This window comes from Eurytemora carolleeae, unplaced genomic scaffold (assembly GCF_000591075.1).
Source record: "Eurytemora carolleeae unplaced genomic scaffold, Eaff_2.0 scaffold2338, whole genome shotgun sequence".
Classification (NCBI taxonomy): domain Eukaryota; kingdom Metazoa; phylum Arthropoda; class Copepoda; order Calanoida; family Temoridae; genus Eurytemora; species Eurytemora carolleeae.
Window position 1 is genome coordinate 4,240 of NW_019398226.1, and position 13,863 is coordinate 18,102.

Below are 13,863 nucleotides of genomic sequence, written 5' to 3' on the forward strand. Positions count from 1 at the left end.
CGTAATTTCGCAAAATTGTTGTTTTGCTAATTATGGTACCACTGCGAAATTCGGGTAAGTAAAAATGTAATGAAAAAGGGGGGTAAAAAGGGTATAGATACAAAGGGAGGGGAGGCCTGCTTCATAGGGGCAATTAGGGCCTTCTAGAAAAGGGGGGGCAAAAAGGGTATGGATAAAAAGGGAGGGGAGGCCTAGTTCGTAGGGACAATTAAGTCCTTCAAGTAGGAGGGGTCGAAAGGTATTGATACAAAAGGGGAGGGGGAAAAGACTCGGCTCGTAATTCAAACAGGTAATTAGGGTAATTAACGTTAATACATCAGACATTATTACAGCATAATTATAGATTGTTGAACTGAAGACAATTTAAAAGTAAATGATATGACATCATAAGATCGATTGAGGATCTTGATTGTGCTTGGCTTGTGTAGCTTTCATTAATCAAATTCAAGGTCTATGTCTTCAATGTCGGAACTGGACTCACTTTCGCTAGTACTAGTGTCCTCATCCTCAGATGCGGGGGAAGAGGCTGAAATAAAAAAGATATATAAATCTAGAAATATATATCTATCTATATATATAGATATAGATATATACAATACTAGTATTATAGTATAGAGGGAATTCACTTTTTATGCGCAATATTCATGGACAAAATCTTTTTTTTCAGCTTAAATGAAAGAATGGAAAAAATGTGGTGATGAAAGTTTATGATTTTAAATCAAGAATTCAGATGAGTTATAAGTATTAAAGCAACATACATGCCTGCATATTGTTAATCTTAGTCTTATTTTTTCTCTAAGTTATGCCATGCCTACTTTGAGAACAATTAAACTCTGGCATAGGAAGACGACTTTAAGACTTAAGTTATAACTTTACATAGTCCAACAATCTGAGTGCAAACAGACCCTATTTACTTAGTTAATGATTTAATAAGTTACTATCAAAACTATTTGCTTTGTAATGTCGTCTTCTTATTCCACAGTTTTCTGGTTCTCACTGTGTCAGTGTTTATATAATAATCAATAAACTAAACAGTGAATACAGATCTCTAAAAAACTTTTAATCGTTATAAAATCAAAACATTGGAGCAGGAAGAAACTATTATACTAAGAAATAAAAAAAACCACTTAATGTTAATAAATTCTAATCTGTAAATTATTTTTTAATGATTAAAATCGTCTTGATTTATTTCTTGGTATTTTTTTGCCATCAAAGTCAAAAAATATTTCACAGTTTAGAAAAATTGTTTCTAATGTTTAAAATTTAAGGTGAGATAAAAATAAATCAAATAAAATCAGCTGATTGATTTTACATGTTTTAAAAACTTTAAACTTGGTCTTTAAAGCTGTAAAAAATCAATAATTTTTCAATTTCCTTTAATAATTGTTTTCTTAAACAGGGTTTATTGTTATATTAACAATAGTCAGGCAAACATTTTTTTAACAAACTTAACATTCTAGGTTCAATTGTTTTATAGAAGAGTTCAAAACTAAAGCTGTAGATTGACACATTTATTTTCTTTTACAGTTAACCTAAAAAAGAAAAGCAAAATAGTAGAAACACATTTTCGGCTTTGTTCGATTCCTCATTATCAAACATTATCAATTCTTTTTTATGTTGTAAATATATTTTTTCCTTTACTCTGTAGATTTATTCACATCAGTGTTAAGCTTCATATTTCCCTTATTCACATCAGTTTTAGGCTTTATATTTCCCTTATTCACATCAGTTTTAGAATTTATATTTCCCTTATTCACATCAGTTTTAAGCTTTATATTTCCCTTATTCACATCGGTTTTAAGCTTTATATTTCCCTTATTCACATCGGTTTTAGGCTTTATATTTTCCTTATTCACATCAGTTTTAAGCTTTATATTTCCCTTATTCACATCACTTTTAATCTTTATATTTCCCTTATTCACATCAGTATTAAGCTTTATATTTCCCTTATTCACATCAGTTTTAGGCTTTATATTTTCCTTATTCACATCAGTTTTAAGCTTTATATTTCCCTTATTCACATCAGTTTTAATCTTTATATTTCCCTTATTCACATCAGTTTTAAGCTTTATATTTCCCTTATTCACATCAGTTTTCAGCTTTATATTTCCCTTATTCACATCAGTTTTAAGCTATATATTTCCCTTATTTACATCAGTTTTAAGCTTTATATTTCCCTTATTCACATCAGAACATCAGTTTTAGGCTTTATATTTCCCTTATTTTCGACCATTTTTGAATGGTAACAATATAGTTCTTTCGTTTTAGTTTTCAAAAGTTCAAAACGAGCATTTTTGTAAAAATTTTAAAGGGACATCGACCGGCTATGTAAGGTAGTTGAATTGAGTATGCAGTGTTGTGGACAAATTCTTTCGAATTCATTTTAGACATACAAAACTTTTTAAAGATCTGTAAAACCTGAGTTTGAGGGCAAAGCCGACGTTCAAAATCATACTTTTGGGTGGAAACATTTTCAGAATTGTTTTTTTTAAATCATCAAATAACCACGACAAAAAATGTAAACTAAATTCTACAGTAAACTAAATAGTTGTTTAGGAAGAGGTTGAGAAAATAAAAAATAATCTTTTCATCGAAAATAAGTAATATTGTTTAATTATTGGTTTCTATTTTATCATTATTCTAGTTCTCATTATTCACAAAGATGTTCTGGAATTATTATTGAAAAGACGACATTTGAAATATTTGTAGAAATCAGTGAATAAATTAATAGAAAATAAGAAATTCAATTAAATGATAAAAACAAAATAATTAACTCTAGCATTAATTAATTGACAAATTTCTTTTTAGAAATATGTTCCTAACCATCATATTAGTTTACTGTCGAATTTTTACTTTATTTTTCCTTGTTACTTAATAAATTAAAAAAACGATTCTGAGAACGTACCCACCCAAATTTATGATTTTGAACGTCAACTTTACGTTCAAACTCAGGATTTACTTATCTTTAAAAAGTTTTATATGTCTCAAATGAAGAATTTGTCCACAACACTACATAGTACATACTCAGTTTAACTACCTTACATAGCCGGTCACTCCCTTCAACTGTTCACTTTATTTCTTTTTAAAACGAAGGTTTGTTAGTTTTGATAAATCAAAAGCTAAAAGAAAAAACGATGAGAATGAGAATAATATGAATGATTCAGCACGTTCTTTTCCAGAATGAAGATGACAAATAAAAGAAGAATAGTTGCTGCAGGTGAATATTAAGTTCTTTTCTTGCAGGGACTGTGGAGGTCATTTTAAATAAGCCTCAATTTTCAGAGTGGTCGATTCACAACTGTATCTTTTCATTATCTGAAATACAATGGAAACATATTGTCGTTTGAAAGGTATCTATTTAATTTGGTTCTTTTTTCAAAAGCTTTATCCACAGTTAAAAATAAATCACAATTGAAAAAAAAATCTTAGACAAAAAAATATGTAAGTTTATTATCATGACAGGTTTAAAGGGTCCGGTATACCGGGGGGGGGGGGGGGGGTCTGAAAGAGGAAAAAACTTGTTCTTATTAACAAAGTTAATTTCATTTTTTATGTGATAGTTGTTCTAGTAACGATGGCATTATTCATAAATGATAAAGAAATTATTTCAAGAGAAAGGTAAAAACACATAGAAATAGTGTTTCAAATTCTTGTTGTTGCTCTTTGTTTAGAATTTTAGTAATCTAATATTTGAAGACAGAGATACTTTTAGTAATCTAATATTTGAAGACAGAGATACTTTTAGTAATCTAATATTTGAAGAAAGAGATACTTTTAGCAATTTAATATTTGAAGACAGAGATACTTTTAGTAATCTAATGTTGAAGACAGAGATACTTTTAGCAATTTAATATTTGAAGACAGATACTTTAGTAATCTAATATTTGAAGACAGATACTTTAGTAATCTAATATTTGAAGACAGAGATACTTTAGTAATCTAATATTTGAAGACAGAGATACTTCAGTAATTTAATATTTGAAGACAGAGATACTTTCGTAATTTAATATTTGAAGACAGAGATACTTCAGTAATTTAATATTTATATTAATATTATTTAATATTTTAATATTCTTTCAGCAATTGTTACTTAAATACAGAGATACTTTAGCAATATAATATTTAAATACAGAAATACTTTAGCAATATAATATTTAAATACAGGTTACTTTTAACAATTTGATATTTGAATATAGGGATACTTTAGAAATATAATGTTTAAATACAGAAATACTTTAGCAATATGATATTTTAATACAGAGATACTTTTAACAATTTAATATTTGAATACAGAGATGCTTTTAGCTATTTGATATTTGAATACTTTTAACGAATTTGATATTTGAATGCAGATATACCTCTAGCAATTTGTTATTTGTATACAGAGACACTTTTTCCAATTTTGATATTTGAATACAAAAATACTTTTAGCAATTTGATAATTGAATACAGAGATGCTTTAAGAAATTTAATTATTAAATAATGTGAAACTTTTACCAATATAATAATTGAATACAGAGATATTTTTAACAATTTGATATTGGAGTAAAGAGATAGTTTAAGCAATTTAGTATTTGAATTCAGAGATGCTTGAAGCATTTTAATATTGGAATACAGATACCTTTAGCAATAGCAATTTAATCCTTGAATGAAGAGATAATTTTAGCAATAATTATTGTTTTTTTTTTAACCAAAAATTTAATATCACAGATGAGACTTTATAAGATAACCACTTAAATTAGGCAATATCTAAAATATCATTGCTAAAATTTTAAAGTATTATTTCATGAAATAAACAAAAGTTGGCCCGGTTCTTCAAAAGAAGTTCATTGAGTTTTATTGAAAATTTCAGATGAATTAAAATTTAGGTTTGTTCAGTTAAGCCAAACTGAAAATGAGATATCTAAGGATTGGAACAATAGTATTCCTAAAAACAAAGTAAATATCACTGCTAAGCTGAGCTTAGAAGGTACATATTTTCAGTTAAAATTTCTTTATCTAAAAATTGGTTTTTTATAATTAAAAAATTATGCAAACACATATTGATTTATTTCCACTGCAAGGAAAACTCACGGCTTGCTAGTTTAGGTTTCTCTAGGCATTCCAAAAAGAGTCCATTAAAAGCATTGTTGGAAGTCTCCATTTGATTTTCAAAAACTTTTTTCACATTATTTGATAGGGTTTCTAGTTGTATTAACGTTACTGGAAAGTAATGTAACTACGCATAACAATTTCTTTAACTTATGCATGAGCATTACGCAAAATAACTCGTTAATTACGTGTATGAAAGAAACTCTAGTTTGGCTAAATTAAAGCGTAATTACACAAAATTACTTAAACAGAAATCGATCAGTATAGAACGTATCATTTCTTGAAATGTATTGCGGGTTTTAGTGCGTTTTGTGCCTGGCGCTCCCTTTCCTTTTATGCTTCCGGATATTTTATCATGAGTGCAAGTGCGGGAAAAACATGTCATCAAAAAAGTCGAGAAACATGAGGAAAAGTCAATTTCCGGTGAAGTGAAATTCTTCTGAAGGAAATTCTCTCTACAAGTAAATAAGAAGTTTTATCATATTCCTTTAGCAACATTAATAAGTATATTAAATTGTGTTCTTGATGGTATTAATATGTCTAAAGTTTTTGAAGTGTATTTTTGTTAAAACTTTGCCCATGTAAAATCTAAATTTAAATTTTGTAAATGCGCAATTTTTTCTCATGTAAATTTGCAATTTATCACTTTCTCTTCCTTGGGTGAACAAAAATATATATTTACACTGTTCTCTTGGAGAAAAAGAGGGATGAACAAGGATAATAATGTTGCTCAAAAAATGTGCAAAAAATGTATACCTTGAAGTAACTAAAATTAAGACATCCTTTAAAAACATATATGGAATGCTTAAAATATATAGATATAGAATATTAAAAATATGTATAAGCCTTGAATCTTTAGTTTAGAATTACGGGAATTCGAAATTTCTCAAATAACGCTTATTTTTGTGAAATTGATCATATCCATCAAGGTGTTTCACAAAATTCGGCCTTAATAAGCAAATTTGAAATTTCTCAAATAATGCGTAATTCTACAAAATTTTACAAAATTTTGCAAAATTAATTTCAAAAATTTTTGCTAAATTTGGCCGTAATTGTGCGAAATTAGGTCGAAATTGAGCATAATTTCGCAAAATTAATGTTTCGCTAATTATGGTACCACTGCGAAATTTCTCGAAATTTAAATATTTTAGCGTAACTAACTATACATCCTTTTGGGTAAGTAAAAATGTAGTGATGTCGGAAACCCTAATTATCTACTTCTTAAAAAATCTAATTTTAGATAAAATATCTGCAGCTGTACATAAACCCTCTACTCTACCTGCAGTAGCTTCCAATATACCTCATGTACATTCTAACCTACATCCTGATAACATAACCCTTATCAATATCAACAATTTTAAAATCAATATCAACTTTGATATTTGTAATGTTTCACAAATAGGTAGATATAACATTTTTCGTAATATCAATTGCTCAAAACAGTTTTAAGATTTTGCTTGATAAGTTTAAAGGCTTCAATGACACTCAATGCCCCTGTTCTTGTATTGAATGTAGATTTATGTTGCTTTTCAAGCCAAAAAAAATCATATCAAAATCGACATTTTCTTTCAATTTCCATAAACTTTCCTGGGGTCATGTGAGAATCCAGAATTTGGGCTCAATTTGTTCAGTAGTTTTGACGTTTCAATTTATTATATACAAACAAACAGACAGACAAGTCAAATATATATATATATGAATAGATCAGATTGGATTCCATTTAACCTCCAAGCCTGAAAAAAAAACTAAATGCCTATATTTTTCTTGACATTTTGCGCAATTAAAAGTTTAGAAAAGTATTTTTTTATACATTTGTGCAATTATTGATATTATATTTTATACATGTTTAACGTTATGAAAGTGACAGTTATTTTTGGAGCCCATACAAAACATATCACCCAGGGAGCAAGGAATAGAAGGGAGAGACAACTGACGCGGTTCGCCCTACCATATGATTATACATGCTTTGCAGATGGTACTCCATTTTATATCGAGCTGTTTGATTTTTTAGTAGGGCCCCACAGGAAAAATATGTATTGGCTCAATTTTCTTTCACCAGTTTCGCCAATACATAGTTTTCCTGTAGGGCCCTACTAAAGAAACCAAACAGCTCGATATAAAATTTTATTTCGGATATCGACGTTTTAGCCTGAAAATTCTTAAATTTTCTCGATATTCTTCATTTCTGTAGCAAGAAATCCGCAAGTCAATTTTTAAGCCGCAATTGAAATACCTATTTTATTCATTCTTGATGAGACAAAGCTTAAAAAAAATTTCTGTCGAGAATCTTTAAATGACATAAACCACTCTATTTTTATTTTATATTAATGTCATGTCTTTCCACATAAACCACTCTCTATATTTTTTTATTCTATATTTATGTCATGTCTTTCCACATAAACCACTCTATTTATTTTTACTTTTATAGTTTTCCTTGATAAACCACTCTCTATATTTTTATTTTATATTAATGTCATGTCTTTCCACATAAACCACTCTCTATATTCTTTATTTTATATTTGTGTCATGTCTTTCCACATAAACCACTATCCATATTTTTATTCTATATTTCCTAGCCTTAGAGGGCGCTTCGCGCCCATCTTCTAAATTAATTGTGAACATGTTCTCTTTGTGTACATGTCTTTCCACATTAACCACTCTCTATATTCTTTATTTTATATTTGTGTCATGTCTTTCCACATAAACCACTCTCTATATTTTTTATTCTATATCAATGTCATGTCTTTCCACATAAACCATTCTCTATATTTTTTATTCTATATCAATGTCATGTTTTTCCACATAAACCACTCTCTATATTCTTGTTTTATGTCAATGTCATGTTTTTCCATATAAACCACTCTCTATATTTTTATTTATATCAATGTCATGTCTTTCCATATAAACCACTCTCTATATTTTTATTTATATCAATGTCATGTCTTTCCATATAAACCACTCTCTATATTTTTATTTATATCAATGTCATGTCTTTCCATATAAACCACTCTCTATATTTTTATTTGTATCAATGTCATGTTTTTCCACATAAACCACTCTCTATATTTTTATTTATATCAATGTCATGTCTTTCCATATAAACCACTCTCTATATTTTTATTTATATCAATGACATGTTTTTCCATATAAACCACTCTTTAAATTTTTATTTATATCAATGTCATGTCTTTCCATCATGAAATCCAACGTACAAAATGTTTGTCTAGGAATGGTAATAATTATACACTCTGCAGTCCCAAATAAGGAGGCTAGAAATGCAATCAGGAGACTTATCAAAATTCAAATTAAAATAAAAACTTGTCATAAAATGAAAGTTGAGTTTAATTTACACTTCATGCTTAAAAGGAGTGTTTGTGAAAAATTAAAGGGGAGTGCAATATCTAATTGAATTCGATATCAATCGCTACTAATTTTACTTTTATCTGTTTTGTATATAAGGATCGAGAAGAGGGTGAAAGAATACTTATACCTTATACAAATTCACAGAGTTGCATTGTTCCACTCAGATCGTAAATTTATTTCAACTCAATTTTAAATTAATAATTCAGATATTACAACCTATAAATGTTGAATTGAATTCGATGCTTTCGTATAAAGTTGATATCTCATAATATTTTTTATCTTATTATATATACGATGTACTTTAAACGACGATTATTTGGCCACTAGGAGGAGGGGGGGAGTCCAGACTTCCTCAATGAGTAATCACCGCCACCCAAATGTGTTTTGCGGCAATTGCGCACTCCTCAATTGGAAATTTCCACCACCTCAATTAGTATTAATCACCGTAAAATTTTGTTTTCTGAGATTTGAATTTAATGCACTTTTAACACAATTTTCGACATCTATCGGGGTTTTATGGCATCTGTATTGACTTAAACTAAATTTTCAAATTATTTTCAGATTTGTTTGGTCAACAAAAACTGAGAATCAAGGCACAGTACATTTTAGCCGAATCTTAGATCCAATTCGCCCATTTAATGACTGCATTTCATGATTGGCGTTAAGATACTAAAAGGTCGGGCTGCCTGTTTACTTAAAATTATCTCATCCCACGTAAAGTAATATCCATCTCCATTTAAAAGATATTTTCAAAAAACCTTTACAGTGTTTAGATTTTTGTATTCGCCTACTTGAGTTCAACATCTACAACAAGACTAATTATATGCATAGAAAGAACATAAAATTTTGAAAAATTAGCTATAACAATATTGTACACCATAGGGCCATTAACAGAGGTCAATATGGTCTTATTTCTAAGAAATAACCGATTTAATGTTACGCTTATTTTGGATGATTACCAATTGAGGTGGTGGAGATTACCAATTGAGAAGCGCGCTTGTCTCAAAACACATTTGGGTGGCGGTGATTACTCGTTGAGGATTTCTGGACTCCCCCCCCCTCCTAGGAGTCTCTGTTCTCGAGATTCAAGGATTTCCCTTAGGAGTGACACCAATCAGCCGAAAATCGCCATGTAAAGTAAATCGAATGTAAAAAGTAGTTTTTAAAACACAAAATTTGATAAATGTAATCACAGAGAGACTTGGGGTAACCCTAATATACCTGGAGTAAATACAAGGTACAACAAGTGGCAATGTTCACATTTTCCCCCAAAAGCCACAATTTTTCATTTTACTATCAGAAATATAACCTAGTATAAATGCATTTAGCGATAGCATTTTTGACTTATAGATATAGATTACTAAGCCAGTGACACAGTAAAATTGAGCTTAACTGAAAAATTCATTTACTATGAAAAAAACCTCATACCATTGTTGAATAACCCATTTTCATCCAATTTAAAAGTCGGCTATTATTCACTGTTGTTAAAAGTTATGTAAACAAATATCTTAAGGGACTGAAAGCGTAATTTCAAGTGACCTTCCATTTATAGAGTGGCAATTGTCTGATTTACAACGATATCCTTTAAACCTTTGTTTGATCAAGTTTCAAAGTTTAATAGATATTTTTATTTTTATAGCGGGAAATTAAGGGCCAAGAAACCGAATAAGTGTACACTAGCACGAAGTGTACACTTTACAGAGCCTGCTCTCTACATAGATAGTGGTCTTTCTCTTGTAGTTTACAAACTTTGGGGGATGATATGTTGGCTGCTAGATTTCTAGCATGCTAACTTCTTATCTGTTAGATAAGTTCTCCGTACACTTGACGACCAACATAGGAGACGTCAAGTTGTCGACAAATGTAGTTTATGGAAGGATTGGCTTAACAGAGTACTCTGTAAAGCATACACTTATACGTGTACTGTTACCTTGAGTCTCCTTGCACTCTATCTTCAGCTATATATTAATGAGGGTATCTTCCTCATAGTTGTCTGGACACAGTGTTAAAGTGTACCATTGTGAATAGGATATACCTCTCAATAAATGAAAGTTCACTTGAAATTACGCGTACAAAAGATATTTCTCTTTCTTTATTTAGACTGGTCTTTTTACTGGGAATGGGGCCTGATGCTAACACACAAAACTCTGTAATGTCTGAAGCTATGCAGTACAAAGATATTGTACAAGGAAGGATTCATAATATTCATCAGAAATAGAGGGTTAAAAATATCAATTTGATCTATATAATGAACTCAAACTATTTCACTTTCTAACGACTGAACAATTGGTGAAATACGCCAACTTTATCAGAACTCTGAAGTAACTTTCAAATCGCTAAACTAAAAAATTCGGGAAAAGACGACTCAGGTCTAAGCTATCATTAGTCTATTTACGGCTTTAGTCATGAGATATATTGCAATTAATTTTCCACAGATTTGAGTTTATTTAATAAATTTACTATCCTATTTGGTTTAATGAATAAAATCAGCAGATTCCGGGATTTGCTTTGAACATCATTGGGACAAATTTTTTAAAAAGTTTAAAACCTATATTAACCTACCTGACTATTGGTCCTCTGACCAATTCAGTGGCACAACTAGGGAGGTAGCAAACAAAGTTTAGCCTCCCCCCCCCCTATAGGGGGCTACATAGTCAAGCGCTGCAAGGAACTATTTACTACTTAGGACTGCACAGACCTACGATTAAGGGACGTAGTGAACAAATATGACTAGTGAGAGAATTACAAAAACTGCTGTGGACTGTAATTGGGAACTTTATATACACTGTGAATGACTAAGCCAGGGACTAAATGTTGAGCGACACTGAAGCTTCCCTCAGAACAGAGCAATTCGTAATTTTACCTGGAGATGATTTTGCAAGGCCGGTCTGAACCCCTGTAACTTTCCCCATTTCTTCTTTCTGAAATAAGTACAGGTTTGAAAGAGAAAAAAAGGTTATTAGTAGGACTGGGTGCGTTCCTGGTGGAATGATCCTTCTTTCCTGGGAGCGAACGGAACGATCAAGAACGATCCCATCAGTCAAAAAAAAAAAAACACTTAGAACGCATTGTTAAAAATATTGGAACCATTAGTAAAAGAATGGAACAGAACGGGAATTGCTTGAAAAGAACAGCTAAAACCGTTAACGGGTTCTAATTATCAAGAACTTTATTTTTATCACCTGACCTCTCTCCCCTCCACCCACTTTAAACCTGCATTCCCCCCATTGTACATATTAAGGATATTAGCACTACCGCCCCTCACCCCGCTCTCACAAAATTATACATTGCTCAGCCCAGAATTTATCTAAGCTTATTCTTTTAACTCTAAATTTAAAATATATAATTTAAAGTATTATTTACGGTTGTGAGGAACTTTTTATTAAAAAATCGTAATTTTTTTACATTTTAACCAACACTTTTCTATAAAACTTTTGTCTTATATGGAATTGTTAGTTACTAAGAACAGAACAGGGGATTGAAACATTCTAGATTAAGAACAGAACAAGAGGTATGCAACCGTTCTTCAAATAAGAACGCCAAGAACAGAACAGAACGGGAAGACCATTCTTCTACTCAGAACGGAACAAACGGAACAAACGGAACGGAATGGAACGGGACGGAACGGAACGAGAATGGAACAATAAAAAAGAAACAAGAATGGAAAGATTGAGCTGAAGGCCCTCGTTCTAGAGCGGAACAGAACGATTTCAAATAAAGTCGGAACGTGCCCAGCCCTTGTTATTAGACTCCAGAATGCTACTAATGTAATATTACTAAAAATGCTGTATTTACAAAAGTAACCTCTGTACTAACCTCATAGTGTCTTGCAAAATCTCTAGACTATTAGAAAACCAGTCATAACGTTTTATATTCTGAAAATACAAACACCTTTTCAATAAATGCAACGGATTTTCTTCATGCATGTAAAAAAGAACTATATATGCTTTAAAATATAAGAGATCCCCCAACACTGAGCACTGAGAGAAAGTACAAAAAAACCAGTAGGCTGCCTATACAGATTCATAAACCGGTTATCAGTTTTTCTGTTCTGCAAATAATATTTCCTCCAGGGGCAACTATGCTGATCGAAACTCAGGGGTGCGAAACAATAACAGACTCTTAACAAATACATGAAACTACATATGTTTAATTAATTTACTCATGTCGTCTATTTATAGCTGTTGGGAAAAAATAATTTTTAAACAAAAGAACAAGCCAAGGTTAATATTTGAATTTGACCACAGAGCTAACCCTTCTTCAAATCCTAAAAACAGCACTTTTTTGGAAAAATTTTTCACCAGGGAGCTAGCCACCCTGTACCCCCCCCCCTTTTAAATTTTGCTCCCCCTCACACAAGTGAGCTAGTTGCGACACTGCTGTTCATAATCATACCATTACAATTAAAATAGTTGAAAAAGAGCAAAAAACTTTAAAAAATATATTATTTATTCCTTTAGAATATCATATCAATATCATATCAGTATCAATTATATCATGACTAGATTACACTGGAGACAGTATTATTTAAGCTTTTTAACAATACCATATCTGTATTTGTGGCGCTTAGTGCAAGAAAATATGTCCCAAAACACCAGTCAGATCTCCATCTTGCTGGGTGGAGACAACAACCTTGTCTTCCCTACTGAAGTTAGGGCTGGGCGCGTTCCTGGTGGAACGATCATTCTTTCCCGAGAACGAACATAACGATCAAGAACGATCCCATCGCTCAAAAAAAAAACGAACGCTTAGAATGCGTTCTTAAAAATTTTGGAACGAAATTAGTAAAAGAACAGAACGGAGCGGAACGGAATGGGAATTGCTTAAAAAGAACAGTTAAAATTGTTAAGGCGTTCTTATTTTCAAGAACGCATTGTAAGTTGGGAACGCAGTTTTAATCAGGAATGTGTTTCCAGTTCAGATTTTCTATGCATGTAGTGAACCAAAATTAAACATATGAATTAAATAGTAAATGACATTAGACACAATAATATAGGAAAGTAAGGAGGGAGGGGGGTAAAAGGGAAAAAATACGGTTATAAAAGGGTAAGAATATAATTATATGCGTATGTGTATTGCATAAGTATGTGTTGCTAGGTAAAAGTACAAGCATAACTAAGAGGATACATGGGTTCCCAGCTATCCAAATTGCGGAAGCATCATAAACGCATAATATTTTGGCTCCAATTACGCAATTAAAACGCAAATTTGCGTAAGTCTAGATTTCAAAGTAGTGTAAATATCTAATTTTTCTAAAGTAAATATTTTATAACCCAGCTTTAAGTAAAAATATAATGAATTTGTGGAGATGTGTATCATTTTATTTCAGGTATACAAATTGCGTAAAAATACACTCAATTTAAGTAATTGCCTAAAATTCTAAATCTAAATTATTTGTGAAATATCTAA

General features: G+C 30.8%; 1 protein-coding gene and 1 long non-coding RNA gene across 3 annotated transcripts; one reads left to right on the top strand and one right to left on the bottom strand.

Moving 5' to 3' along the window:
• Window positions 1–504: 504 nt before the first annotated feature.
• On the bottom strand, window positions 505–13,323 carry LOC111717059 (uncharacterized). 2 transcript variants are annotated; one of them, XR_002768660.1, is made up of 3 exons: window positions 12,271–13,322; window positions 11,318–11,375; window positions 505–526 (listed from the first exon to the last, which is right to left on the bottom strand). It is a non-coding gene; the product is annotated as an uncharacterized LOC111717059 (long non-coding RNA). The 2 variants fall into 2 exon arrangements; XR_002768661.1 differs by lacking the exon at window positions 505–526 and adding an exon at window positions 11,070–11,152 and having other exon boundaries at window positions 12,271–13,323.
• LOC111717058 (uncharacterized) lies at window positions 3,559–10,687 on the top strand. The gene is made up of 6 exons (XM_023492576.1): window positions 3,559–3,618; window positions 4,869–4,969; window positions 6,332–6,493; window positions 8,319–8,376; window positions 9,650–9,691; window positions 10,555–10,687. The coding sequence occupies exons 1-6, from the start codon at window positions 3,575–3,577 to the stop codon at window positions 10,670–10,672; spliced, it is 525 nt and encodes a 174-aa protein (XP_023348344.1). The 5' UTR covers window positions 3,559–3,574; the 3' UTR covers window positions 10,673–10,687.
• Window positions 13,324–13,863: the final 540 nt, after the last annotated feature.

Coding starts and splice junctions, on each gene's coding strand:
- LOC111717058 (XM_023492576.1), top strand. CDS start 3,575: ATGGCATTATTCATAAATGATAAAGAAATTATTTCAAGAGAAAG. Junction 8,377..9,649: donor GAGGCTAGAAATGCAATCAG/GAGACTTATCAA, acceptor ATGTAATCACAG/AGAGACTTGGGGTAACCCTA. Junction 9,692..10,554: donor ATACCTGGAGTAAATACAAG/GTACAACAAGTG, acceptor TTCTTTATTTAG/ACTGGTCTTTTTACTGGGAA.